Source organism: Phyllobates terribilis, unplaced genomic scaffold (genome assembly GCF_046119375.1).
Source record: "Phyllobates terribilis strain yellow unplaced genomic scaffold, ASM4611937v1 Scaffold_5__5_contigs__length_657084704, whole genome shotgun sequence".
NCBI lineage: Eukaryota > Metazoa > Chordata > Amphibia > Anura > Dendrobatidae > Phyllobates > Phyllobates terribilis.
In genome coordinates this window covers 38,376,023-38,389,900 of record NW_027362765.1, presented here as the reverse complement: position 1 = coordinate 38,389,900, position 13,878 = coordinate 38,376,023, and the positions used below count along the sequence as shown (strand labels likewise).

The 13,878-nt window shown below is 47.5% G+C and overlaps 1 protein-coding gene across 1 annotated transcript in view; it reads left to right on the top strand.

The window, feature by feature from the left end:
* Window positions 1-3,005, top strand: part of LOC141270669 (oocyte zinc finger protein XlCOF8.4-like) — a 28,183-nt gene extending 25,178 nt beyond the window's left edge. Inside the window, exon 7 of the mRNA XM_073680765.1 lies at window positions 1,133-3,005. Coding sequence (XP_073536866.1) covers window positions 1,133-2,031 — 899 coding nt within the window. The 3' untranslated portion in view covers window positions 2,032-3,005. The remainder of the gene's footprint in view (window positions 1-1,132) is intronic.
* The last annotated feature ends 10,873 nt before the right edge of the window (window positions 3,006-13,878 follow it).

The following is a 13,878-nucleotide window of genomic DNA, read 5'->3' as shown; positions in this document are numbered from 1 at the left end:
CATCATCATCATCCCTTCTCCGCACAGCCCCTCATCAGCACCCCCTCATCATCATCACCCCCTTCTCTGCGCAGCTCCTCATCATCACCCCCTTTTCCGCACAGGCCTTCATCATCATACCCCCTTTTCTGTACAGCCCATCAGCATCATCACCCTCTTCTAAACACAGCCCTGTTCATCATCATTACCCCCAATAAGTAGCCCCACACAAGTAGCAGGATGCAATTCCCTGTGCAACCCTTCAACATGTAGCCCCATATAGTAACATCATGCATGTTTATTTGCCCCCAAAATACATCCTCAGACCACTCATCATCAGCCTCTTCTCTGCACAGCCCCTCATCATCACTTCCTTCTCTGCACAGCCCCTCATCATCACCCCCTTTCCCGTATAGCCCCTCATCATCACCCCCTCCTCCACATAGCCCCTCATCATCACCCCCTCCCCCGCACAGCCCCATATCATCATCACTCCTTTCTCCGCACAGCCCCTCATCATCACTCCCTCATCATCACCCTCTTTTCCGCACAGCCCCTCATCATCATCCCCCCTTTCTCCACACAGCCCCTCATCATCATCATCCCCTTCTCCACACAGCCCCTCATCATCATCCCCTTCTCCGCACAGACCCTCATCATCATCATCCCCTTCTCCCCACAGCCCCTCATCATCACCCCCTTTATCATCTTCACCTCCCCCAATTAGAAGCCCCATGCAAGTAGCAGCACCCAATTCCCTGTGCAACCCTCAACATGTAGCCCCAAATAGTAGCATCATGCATGTTTCTTTGCTCCCAAAATATATCCTCAGACCAATCACATTTAGTCCTATCTCCTCATTCCTATCTCCACACAGCTCCAATGTGCAGCCCCTTGTTCCTCTCAGGATTTCCCCACACTGCCTCATCTGATCACTGTCAGCCACAGTACACACTGCTTCCTGGTCTATTATTCCAGTATTTGGGAGTCAGAACGAACAAACAGGGTCAAACTCGTTTGTACTCTGAGGTCTAATGTTTGTCAGCTGGTTTTGTCTACATTACTTGAAATTTCTATGTATATTTTAGAAATGTTATACAAATATATTTTTAAGGCTATTTTATTCAAAAATAATAATCTTTATTCTTTGCAGATGACTGTACCCGGAGATCACAGGGACAAGTGACATCAGCAATTTCCAAATCAGATGACTTTGCTATCACACAAGATATAACTGAAGTGATATCTTTTAAACAGGTCGTATCTCCTGATTCATCACAGACTATTAAGAAAAATAAAAGTCACAAAAAAGGCATTCGAAATCAAACTGCTCTTTCAGCAAAGGAGCCATTATCAAGTGCAAAATATAGAAAATTTTATTCCCTCATAACGACTTTTGATACTAAAAAAAATCATGCAAAGGAGAAAAGATTTTCTTGTGCAGAGTGTGGGAAATATTTTAACCACAAATCAGAGCTTGTTAGACATGAGAGAGTTCACACAGGGGAGAAGCCATATTCATGTTCAGAATGTGGGAAATGTTATGCACAAACATCAAATCTTGTGAAACATCAGAGAACTCACACAGGGGACAAACCTTTTTCATGTTCAGAATGTGGGAAATGTTTTAATCAGACATCAGATTTAGTTGTACATCAAAGAACTCACACAGGGCAGAAACCTTTTACATGTTCAGAGTGTGGGAAATGTTTTGCAAAGAAATCAAACCTTGCTATACATCAGAGAACTCACACAGGAGAGAAGCCATATTCATGTTCAGAATGTGGGAAATGTTTTAATCAGAATTCACACTTAGTTGTCCATCAGAGAATTCACACAGGGCAGAAACCTTTTTCATGTTCAGAATGTGGGAAATGTTTTGCAGTTCATGCAAGTCTTGTTAAACATCAGAAACTTCACACAGGGGAGAAGCCATATTCATGTTTAGAATGCGGGAAATGTTTTAAACAGAAATCACTGTTAATTGTTCATCAACAAACTCACACTAGAATAAACCATATATTTTTACAAACTGTACAAGACATCACATAACAGAGACAGTCAAACTAACAACAAATAAGTAGATGAGAAAGAAAAGCAAGTTAGAACTTTTATTAGAATTAAAATATATGTAGTTCCTAATACACTAATCTCTTATCTAAATAGCATTATAACATTAGCATAACATTTTTCATATTGTTATATATTTATATATTCACTATATGGAGAAGAGTATTGCGACCCCCTCCACTGCCCCCCCACCAAAAAATAAATACCCAACATTTCCTCCTTTTTACTTAACTCCCAATCTTAGTGATCTGCCATTCACTACAGTTTCTTTAACTGGTTCAGGACCGCCCACTGTACATAAACGTCGGCGCTGCCTGGGCTCTGTGCAGCGCCGACGTTTAAAAACGGTGGGTGGTCCCACAGCGCTCAGGACCCCCAGGGTTCTGCAAGCGCTGCGGTTCCAGTGCCGAGCGATAGCTCTGACATGTGACATCATGGGGACCTGATTGGATCAGGACCCCATGATGTTAACCTGTTCCTATCTTCTAGATGCCGCGATCCATAGAGATCGCGGCATTTGAAAGATAGTGACAGTCGGTGATCGGGACCCCCACATACCTTAGCAGCGAGGAGATCCCGGTGCTGTAACCTCTGACATCATCGAGACCTGATTGGCTCAGGTCTCGATGATGTCAGCGTCACAACAGCCAATCAGAGAGATCACTAGGGAAGTTTGTTTTAGCAACAAACTTTCCCAGGCGATCTGCCTGATAAATACACTGTTTCCCCTCCGATCTCAGTGAGAGAGCAGAGGAGAAACAGTGTGACAAGAGCTGTGTCAGCCTTGCCACTGTGAAAGTAAAAAAAAAAAAAAGAAGAAAGTAAGGGTTAGGTTAGGGTTAGTCAGTCCTGTCAGGTCAGGTCAGTCAGTCAGTCCTGTCAGGTCAGGTCAGTCAGTCAGTCCTGTCAGGTCAGGTCAGTCAGTCAGTCCTGTCAGGTCAGGTCAGTCAGTCAGTCCTGTCAGGTCAGGTCAGTCAGTCCTGTCAGGTCAGGTCAGTCAGTCCTGTCAGGGCAGGTCAGGTCAGTCCTGTCAGGGCAGGTCAGGTCAGTCCTGTCAGGTCAGGTCAGTCAGTCCTGTCAGGTCAGGTCAGTCAGTCCTGTCAGGTCAGGTCAGTCAGTCAGTCCTGTCAGGTCAGGTCAGTCAGTCCTGTCAGGGCAGGTCAGGTCAGTCCTGTCAGGGCAGGTCAGGTCAGTCCTGTCAGGTCAGGTCAGTCAGTCCTGTCAGGTCAGGTCAGTCAGTCCTGTCAGGTCAGGTCAGTCAGTCAGTCCTGTCAGGTCAGGTCAGTCAGTCCTGTCAGGTCAGGTCAGTCAGTCCTGTCAGGTCAGGTCAGTCAGTCCTGTCAGGTCAGTCAGTCAGTCCTGTCAGGTCAGGTCAGTCAGTCAGTCCTGTCAGGTCAGGTCAGTCAGTCCTGTCAGGGCAGGTCAGGTCAGTCCTGTCAGGGCAGGTCAGGTCAGTCCTGTCAGGTCAGGTCAGTCAGTCCTGTCAGGTCAGGTCAGTCAGTCCTGTCAGGTCAGGTCAGTCAGTCAGTCCTGTCAGGTCAGGTCAGTCAGTCCTGTCAGGTCAGGTCAGTCAGTCCTGTCAGGTCAGGTCAGTCAGTCAGTCCTGTCAGGTCAGGTCAGTCAGTCCTGTCAGGTCAGTCAGTCAGTCCTGTCAGGTCAGGTCAGTCAGTCCTGTCAGGGCAGGTCAGGTCAGTCCTGTCAGGGCAGGTCAGGTCAGTCCTGTCAGGTCAGGTCAGTCAGTCCTGTCAGGTCAGGTCAGTCAGTCCTGTCAGGTCAGGTCAGTCAGTCCTGTCAGGTCAGTCAGTCCTGTCAGGTCAGGTCAGTCAGTCCTGTCAGGTCAGGTCAGTCAGTCCTGTCAGGTCAGGTCAGTCAGTCCTGTCAGGTCAGGTCAGTCAGTCCTGTCAGGTCAGGTCAGTCAGTCCTGTCAGGTCAGTCAGTCCTGTCAGGTCAGGTCAGTCAGTCCTGTCAGGTCAGGTCAGTCAGTCCTGTCAGGTCAGTCAGTCCTGTCAGGTCAGGTCAGTCAGTCCTGTCAGGTCAGGTCAGTCAGTCCTGTCAGGTCAGGTCAGTCAGTCCTGTCAGGTCAGGTCAGTCAGTCCTGTCAGGTCAGGTCAGTCAGTCCTGTCAGGTCAGGTCAGTCAGTCCTGTCAGGTCAGGTCAGTCAGTCCTGTCAGGTCAGTCAGTCCTGTCATGTCAAGTCAGTCAGTCCTGTCAGGTCAGTCAGTCAGTCAGTCAGTCCTGTCAGGTCAGGTCAGTCAGTCAGTCCTGTCAGGTCAGGTCAGTCAGTCAGTCCTGTCAGGTCAGGTCAGTCAGTCCTGTCAGGTCAGGTCAGTCAGTCCTGTCAGGTCAGGTCAGTCCTGTCAGGTCAGGTCAGTCAGTCAGTCCTGTCAGGTCAGGTCAGTCAGTCAGTCCTGTCAGGTCAGGTCAGTCAGTCCTGTCAGGTCAGGTCAGTCAGTCCTGTCAGGTCAGGTCAGTCAGTCCTGTCAGGTCAGGTCAGTCAGTCCTGTCAGGTCAGGTCAGTCAGTCCTGTCAGGTCAGGTCAGTCAGTCCTGTCAGGTCAGGTCAGTCAGTCCTGTCAGGTCAGTCCTGTCAGGTCAGGTCAGTCAGGTCAGGTCAGTCCTGTCCTGTCAGGTCAGTCAGTCCTGTCCTGTCAGGTCAGTCAGTCCTGTCCTGTCAGGTCAGTCAGTCCTGTCAGGTCAGGTCAGTCAGTCCTGTCAGGTCAGGTCAGTCAGTCAGTCCTGTCAGGTCAGGTCAGTCAGTCAGTCCTATCAGGTCAGGTCAGTCAGTCCTGTCAGGTCAGTCCTGTCAGGTCAGGTCAGTCAGGTCAGGTCAGTCCTGTCCTGTCAGGTCAGTCAGTCCTGTCCTGTCAGGTCAGTCAGTCCTGTCAGGTCAGTCAGTCAGTCCTGTCAGGTCAGGTCAGTCAGTCAGTCCTGTCAGGTCAGGTCAGTCAGTCAGTCCTATCAGGTCAGGTCAGGTCAGTCAGTCCTGTCAGATCAGTCAGTCCTGTCAGATCAGTCAGTCCTGTCAGGTCAGGTCAGTCAGTCAGTCCTGTCAGGGCAGGTCAGGTCAGTCCTGTCAGGTCAGGTCAGTCCTGTCAGGTCAGGTCAGGTCAGTCCTGTCAGGTCAGGTCAGTCAGTCCTGTCAGGTCAGGTCAGTCAGTCCTGTCAGGTCAGGTCAGTCAGTCCTGTCAGGTCAGGTCAGTCAGTCCTGTCAGGTCAGGTCAGTCAGTCCTGTCAGGTCAGGTCAGTCAGTCCTGTCAGGTCAGGTCAGTCAGTCCTGTCAGGTCAGTCAGTCCTGTCAGGTCAGGTCAGTCAGTCCTGTCAGGTCAGGTCAGTCAGTCCTGTCAGGTCAGGTCAGTCAGTCCTGTCAGGTCAGGTCAGTCAGTCCTGTCAGGTCAGGTCAGTCAGGTCAGGTCAGTCCTGTCCTGTCAGGTCAGGTCAGTCAGTCCTGTCAGGTCAGTCAGTCAGGTCAGGTCAGTCAGTCCTGTCCTGTCAGGTCAGTCAGTCCTGTCCTGTCAGGTCAGTCAGTCCTGTCAGGTCAGGTCAGTCAGTCCTGTCAGGTCAGGTCAGTCAGTCCTGTCAGGTCAGTCAGTCCTGTCATGTCAAGTCAGTCAGTCCTGTCAGGTCAGGTCAGTCAGTCAGTCCTGTCAGGTCAGGTCAGGTCAGTCAGTCAGTCCTGTCAGGTCAGGTCAGTCAGTCCTGTCCTGTCAGGTCAGGTCAGTCAGTCCTGTCAGGTCAGGTCAGGTCAGTCAGTCCTGTCAGATCAGTCAGTCCTGTCAGGTCAGGTCAGTCAGTCCGGTCAGGTCAGGTCAGTCAGTCCTGTCAGGTCAGGTCAGTCAGTCCTGTCAGGTCAGGTCAGGTCAGTCAGTCAGTCAGTCCTGTCAGGTCAGGTCAGGTCAGTCAGTCAGTCAGTCCTGTCAGGTCAGGTCAGGTCAGTCAGTCCTGTCAGGTCAGGTCAGGTCAGTCAGTCCTGTCAGGTCAGGTCAGTCAGTCCTGTCAGGTCAGGTCAGTCAGTCCTGTCAGGTCAGGTCAGTCAGTCAGTCCTGTCAGGTCAGGTCAGTCAGTCAGTCAGTCCTGTCAGGTCAGGTCAGGTCAGTCAGTCAGTCCTGTCAGGTCAGGTCAGTCAGTCCTGTCCTGTCAGGTCAGGTCAGTCAGTCCTGTCAGGTCAGGTCAGGTCAGTCAGTCCTGTCAGATCAGTCAGTCCTGTCAGGTCAGGTCAGTCAGTCCGGTCAGGTCAGGTCAGTCAGTCCTGTCAGGTCAGGTCAGTCAGTCCTGTCAGGTCAGGTCAGTCAGTCCTGTCAGGTCAGGTCAGGTCAGTCAGTCAGTCAGTCCTGTCAGGTCAGGTCAGGTCAGTCAGTCAGTCAGTCCTGTCAGGTCAGGTCAGGTCAGTCAGTCCTGTCAGGTCAGGTCAGGTCAGTCAGTCCTGTCAGGTCAGGTCAGTCAGTCCTGTCAGGTCAGGTCAGTCAGTCAGTCCTGTCAGGTCAGGTCAGTCAGTCAGTCAGTCCTGTCAGGTCAGGTCAGTCAGTCCTGTCGGGTCAGGTCAGTCAGTCCTGTCAGGTCAGGTCAGGTCAGTCAGTCCTGTCAGATCAGTCAGTCCTGTCAGGTCAGGTCAGTCAGTCCGGTCAGGTCAGGTCAGTCAGTCCTGTCAGGTCAGGTCAGTCAGTCCTGTCAGGTCAGGTCAGGTCAGTCAGTCAGTCAGTCCTGTCAGGTCAGGTCAGGTCAGTCAGTCAGTCAGTCCTGTCAGGTCAGGTCAGGTCAGTCAGTCCTGTCAGGTCAGGTCAGGTCAGTCAGTCCTGTCAGGTCAGGTCAGTCAGTCCTGTCAGGTCAGGTCAGTCAGTCCTGTCAGGTCAGGTCAGTCAGTCCTGTCAGGTCAGGTCAGTCAGTCAGTCCTGTCAGGTCAGGTCAGTCAGTCAGTCAGTCCTGTCAGGTCAGTCAGTCAGTCAGTCCTGTCAGGTCAGGTCAGTCAGTCCTGTCAGGTCAGGTCAGGTCAGTCAGTCCTGTCAGGTCAGGTCAGTCAGTCCTGTCAGGTCAGGTCAGGTCAGTCAGTCCTGTCAGGTCAGGTCAGTCAGTCCTGTCAGGTCAGGTCAGTCAGTCCTGTCAGGTCAGGTCAGTCAGTCCTGTCAGGTCAGTCAGTCAGTCCTGTCAGGTCAGGTCAGTCAGTCCTGTCAGGTCAGGTCAGTCAGTCCTGTCAGGTCAGGTCAGTCAGTCCTGTCAGGTCAGGTCAGTCAGTCAGTCAGTCCTGTCAGGTCAGGTCAGTCAGTCAGTCAGTCCTGTCAGGTCAGGTCAGTCAGTCAGTCCTGTCAGGTCAGGTCAGTCAGTCAGTCCTGTCAGGTCAGGTCAGTCAGTCAGTCCTGTCAGGTCAGGTCAGTCAGTCAGTCCTGTCAGGTCAGGTCAGTCAGTCAGTCCTGTCAGGTCAGGTCAGTCAGTCAGTCCTGTCAGGTCAGGTCAGTCAGTCAGTCCTGTCAGGTCAGGTCAGTCAGTCAGTCCTGTCAGGTCAGGTCAGTCAGTCAGTCCTGTCAGGTCAGGTCAGTCAGTCCTGTCAGGTCAGGTCAGTCAGTCCTGTCAGGTCAGGTCAGTCCAGTCAAAAAATATAAAAACAAATAAAATGGCCCGTCAGACTTATACCGCAGAGGAGGTGTATGCCCTGCTATGTTCTAACACTGATGACAGTGCAATCTCAGATGGAGATGTGGATTTTGAGGGCTTTAGTAGCGGCAACACTGAGAGCTCAGAAATGAGCAGTGATTCTGGTCCATCCTCAAGTCCAAGGACCAGTACAACAATAGGGGCAAATAGCGCTACTGGAGAAACGTCTCCAAATCAGGGAACACTGCCCAGTACAAGCGCTGTCCCTGCTACTAGTGAATTGGCGCATGCCAGTGTACAAGGGGCGTTGCCACATGATCTAGCATTTCCCAGATGGGAGGCTTCGGATTCGGCTGCTCCATTCAGCCCTGATTTCAACGCCATTCCTGGTATAAATGTGGAGGTGGAAGATTTTGGACCAATTCATTTTTTTTAATTTCTTTTTTACAGACAGCTTGCTAGAGCATATTGTCGTGCAAACAAATTTATATGCATCCCAATTCATAAGCCAGAATCCCCGATGTTACTATGCTAGGGCAAATTTATGGACACCAACTAATGTCCCGGAAATAAAAATTTTTTTAGGACTTACATTTGCCATGGGGCTAGTTAAAAAACCGAGCATTCGATCCTACTGGTCCAACCACCCTGTTCAAGCCACCCCTATGTTTTCAGTCATTCTGCCTAGGACCCGTTATGAAATGCTCATGCGGTTTTGGCATTTTAACGACAATAGTCAATGCCTGCCCAGAAATGCCCCAGAACATGACAGGTTATATAAAATTAGACCCATCATTGAAAATTTGTCAGAAAAATTCTTAAGGCTCTACACCCCAACACAAAATATTTCTATAGATGAGTCCCTTGTAAAATTCAAAGGAAGACTGCACCTCAAGCAATTTATCCCATCTAAAAGGGCAAGGTTTGGAATAAAGCTCTATAAAATGTGCGAAAGTTCAACCGGATACGCATCCGCTTTTCGCATATATGAGGGGAAAGATAGCCAACTAAACCCACCAGGATGCCCTACTTATCTGGGGACATCTGGAAAAATTGTTTGGGAGCTGATAAATCCATTTTTTCAAAAAGGCTACAATCTATATGTGGACAATTATTACACCAGCATACCCCTATTTAAAAGTCTGGTTGAACACAACATCGGAGCTTGTGGGACCATTCGTAAAAACCGTCAGGGGTTTCCACAACCATTGGTCAACTAAAAGTTCCAAAAGGGGCAGTCAGGGGCTGTACGCAACGGAGAGCTGCTTGCCCTGAAGTATAGGGATAAGAGGGATATTTTTGTCCTCAGCTTGATCCACACAGATGCCACAAGGGCCACTGTAGAACTAGGATCCACCACTCCGAAGCAAAAACGTGTGTCAGTCATTGACTACAACAAACACATGGGGGGTGTGGACCTTGCAGACCAGGTTCTACAGCCATACCAGGTATCAAGAAAGTCCTATACCTGGTATAAAAAGTTGGTTATTTATTTGTTTCAGGTGGCCACATACAATTCTTTTGTGTTGTACAAAAAAGCAGGAAATTCAGATCCTTTTCTTGATTATCAAGAACTGATAATTGAAAATCTTGTTTTTGAAAGTGTTAGCCCCGCTCATCCATTAGAATCTGAGGATGTGAAAAGACTCACTGAGCGACATTTTATTGCACTTATTCCAGCAACGGAAACGAGAAGGAACCCCCAGAAAAGCTGTTGTGTATGTACTAAGAGAGGAATGAGGCGTGATACCCGCTACTATTGCCCACAATGCCCATCATTGCCAACCTTATGCGTCACTGACTGCTTTAAAATCTTCCACACAGAACCACGTTTTTAAACTGTAAAAATGTATCCCATTTTGTCATTCAATCATTTAGTGAATGACACATTCAAGTAGAGCTCACTTAATTTCCAGGGGTGGATGGGGTTCTCCAGAATTTAAACCTTCCATTGCGTGCTTGTTTCTGGAAATCATCCATTGAGTTAAAATGGTCACTAAACCCATAGATGAATTCACAGAGAGGTGTCATTTCCAAAATGGGGTCACTTCAGGGGGGATTCTTTAGTTCTGGTACTTAGCGACTCTCAAAAGTGCCAGAACAGCAGAATCCCCCCTGAAGTGACCCCATTTTGGAAATGACACCTCTCTGGGAATTCATCTATGGGTTTAGTGACCATTTACCTATCTACTTATTTTCCCACCACTAGATTAATTTATACAGAGTAGTAGATTGTAAAATTCGGTCACTTGTTGGGGGTTTCCTCTGTTTAGGCACCTCAGGGGCTCTCCAAATGCAACATGGCGTCCGCTATCGATTCCAGCCAAATTTCCATTCCAAAAGTCAAATGGCGCTCCTTACCTTCCAAGCCATGCCGTGCGCCCAAACAGTGGTTTTGCACCACATATGGGATATCAGCGTGCTCAGGAGAAATTGCACAGCACATTTTGGAGTCCATTTTTTCCTGTTAACCTTGCGAAAATTAAAAAATATTGGGTCTAAGGTAATAAACGCAAGTGATATCGAAGAAATTTTACCACTATCACGAAGTACAATATGTCACGAAAAAAACAATCTTAGAATCAGGGGAATCCGTTGAAGCGTTCCAGAGTAATTACTTCATAAAGTGACAGTGGTCAGAATTGAAAAAATTGGCCCGGTCACGAAGGCAAAAACAGGCTCTGGCGCGAAGTGGTTAAAAGATTTGTCCACTACTTTCACATTGATGCCCTATCCAAAGGATAGGGCATCAATGTTTGATCGTCCGGGATCCCATACCCAGCACCCCCGCCGATTAGCTGTTAGCCGTCCCTGCAGCGGAGGCCGCTGGCTGGAAGTGCTTACCTGCAGAGCTTGGCCGTCAAGTTGTAGTGGCCGGCGTTTGTCACTGCACATCCGCCTCCTATTCAATTCAATGGGAGGCGGATGTGCAGTACCCCGCGGCGGCCACTACAGATGGACGGTAAAGCACCGTAGGTAAGCACTTCCGACCGGCGGCCTCCGCTGCCGGCACCGATAACAGCTGATCGGAGGTGGATGTGCAGTACCACGCGGCGGCCACTACAGATGGATGGTCAAGCACCGTAGGTAAGCACTTCCGACCCGCAGCCTCCACACCCGGCACCCCAGCCGATCAAACATTGATGCCCTATCCTACTTATAGGGAATCAATGTGAAAGTAGTGGACAACTCCTTTAAATCCACAATCTCCATGTTTGAACAAATGTCTTTAGTCTATGTAAAAAAGGCAGAGGTCACACTTGCATATGGCATCCGATGCGAGAGTATGGTGGCCTAGTGGTTAGCACTGCAGCCTTGCAGCGCTGGGGTCCTGGGTACAAATCCAACCAAGGAGAACATCTGCAAGGAGTTTGTATGTTCTCCCCGTGTTTGCGTGGGTTTCCTCCGAGTACTCCAGTTTCCTCCCACACTCCAAAGACATACTGATAGAGAATTTAGATTGTGAACCCCCAATGGGAACAGTGCCGATAATCTCTGTAAAGCGCTGTGGAATTAATGGCGCTATATAAGTGAGTAAAATAAATAAAATATGCTAATGACCCTCGGCTCCAGCTCTGCTGCGAGCGTCAGCCGAGTGTCAGGCTACTGTGCTCCGATTCTCTCGCATGAGGGAATCGCAGCACTGGTTTGGAGGAGACAGTAATTTCTCCATCTCCTCAATTGTCTTTGCGTATATCAGACTGCACTGGGATGACATCTGAGTGCAGTCCGTTGTTTCACACCCCCCCCATAGACTTGTATGAGTGAGTTTGAGCAGAGTCTCGCTGCCAATCGCGGCATGCTGCAATTGTTTTCTCATGCTGATAAAACATTGGATCGCACTTGGCCATGTTATATGCATGTGTGAGCGAGGCCTTACAGTAATAAACATGTTCATGTTGCAAGTTACTATATACATCTATGTTCCATTCCTTCTTTGTACAAACATATGGAGGGAACAGATTACCTTTTCTATTCCTCAATACACATATTATTGGGTTTAGGAGGATTTGATTTTAAATACTTTCTCATTCGTCTCGACAACCTGATCCCCCCCACCTCCCCCTCAAATTGTAAACTTTATAGCTTAACCTTAACATATGATGGTGTTAAATATTAAATCAAATGATTAATTTCCAGTCTCAACTCTGTATTGGGAACATTGTTTCACCCTAATGGAAGGTTTTGCTGACATTACATGTGTTATTTCTGTACACTTAGCTCAGGGTAGATGGTATCGCCATACATAGAAACAGGTGCTATGTGAGACATATATATATTATACCACGTGACACACAGAGGGGGGCCATTCTTCTCTTTCTCCACTCAGGGGGTCTGTGTTCAGGAGCTGACACTTGCTCTTGGCCCTGTAGCATTTTGGGCTTACACACACAGAGGCTGCCATGTGCTCCTGCTGGATCCGGATCTTGGATTTTCTCACTCATAGATAAGCAGGTGACACATGCTCCTATTCCCGCAACGTCTTGTGCCATGACACTGACAGATTCAAACTTCCATTCAGGATCCAGGGAAAAGATGGGTGCAGACAAACCTCAACTAATCTAACAGACTAAATCTGGACAAATGGACTATTTATTTGTAACCACTTCACATCTTTTGCTACCATAATTCTTTTTGATGGACAATCCAATAACCCAGTACATTTTTTTATAAGCATTATTGTGACATTTTCTTTGGAGTATCACATCTGGTAAGAAGTCCTGAATAAAATGTTTCTTACATGGAAAATGTATATTTAACAAATTGGTTAATCTGACACTTAAGACACACATTTGTTATTTCATCTTTGACAATACCTCTGGTGTTAACTAAATATTGTGTATATGTGAATTTTTGAAAAACAAAGTCTTTAGGACCAGATTTATTAAAGCGCACCTGTCAGCAGGATTGTGCTCAGTAAACTACATACTGTCAGGTGGGCTCCATTACACTGATTAAAATGATAGGTGCTCTGCTTACATATTCACCTGTATGCTCTTATATGACAGCGCACTGTGCCGTCACTGACCTGCCTCCTATTTTACATAATGCATCTAGTAGTGCGGGGCTAGGTAAAGTAGGAGGCAGAAAGGATGAGTGACCTGTTATAACAGCATATAGATGCATATGTAAGCAGAGCACAAGATAGAGCGCCCCCCACAGGCCGCCTCAGAGCACGGGCATATGATTATCTCTAAACTGAAAGTAAAGATTACACAAGAACCACAGGACAGATTTCATCAACCAAGGTATCATTTTAATCAATGTAACGGCACCCACCTGACAGTGTATGTAGTTTACTGAGCACAATCCTGCTGACAGGTGCGCTTTAAGACACGTTTCATACACCAGTCTTAATGAGGAAGGTGCAGCAATAAGATGTGTGAAATTCATTAAGAGATGCCAGTTAATGAATTTGGTGCATCCTATTAGTGGCGTGCACCTCACCAGAAACAGTACCCCAGATAGGCACCAGAGTAACATTTCTGGTGTAAGAAACAAGAAGCAATTGGATATATTTTATTCTTTTTTTCTAACAGAAATAACTATAAAATGCACCCATCTCCTCTCTCCCTTTTCACAATCCAAAATGTTGGGGTAAGATTATATCTACAGAGGTCTCATTTACTGGAAATTTTAGGGCTTCAGCAACATCACATAGCGCTATTCTTCTGTATAAAATATCTCCATAGTTCTCTGTACAATGACAAGGTCCTAATATTTAGGCAGTTTCTATTTTACTCAAACGTTGTGATTATGATTTATAACTCCAAAAAATAATTTATAATCTGGCAGCATGTGTATAAGATCAGCAGGTTCCGCTAAGCACTTCAGATCTTTGGCTTCTGGACGTATGCCGACCTTGTGGAGAAACAGAGGGGTCATTGATTTCCAATGGATAATATATTCTTGTGAGAATTCAGGTTGTTCCACACAGATGTATAGAAAGTGCGGCCTTCAACTCCTCCTAATTGTTTTATTTTAGACAATTTATGGATCAGCCAAACAGTAATCAGTCTGGACCTTTCTTCAGACATGTGAGATGTCCATAGCTACTAAATCTATGCGGTAACACGGACCCACAATATAATGATTTTTATTGTACACCAAAGCAAATAATAAATCTGAAAGATGTCACCACTAAAAGCCATTCCTGGTCCCTCTTAAATTTTGGTTTTGTGCTGTAAGATAACAGAGCCCCAGGACTGGAAGTGCCAGATCTGAATCATCCTTAGCTCTTTGTAGA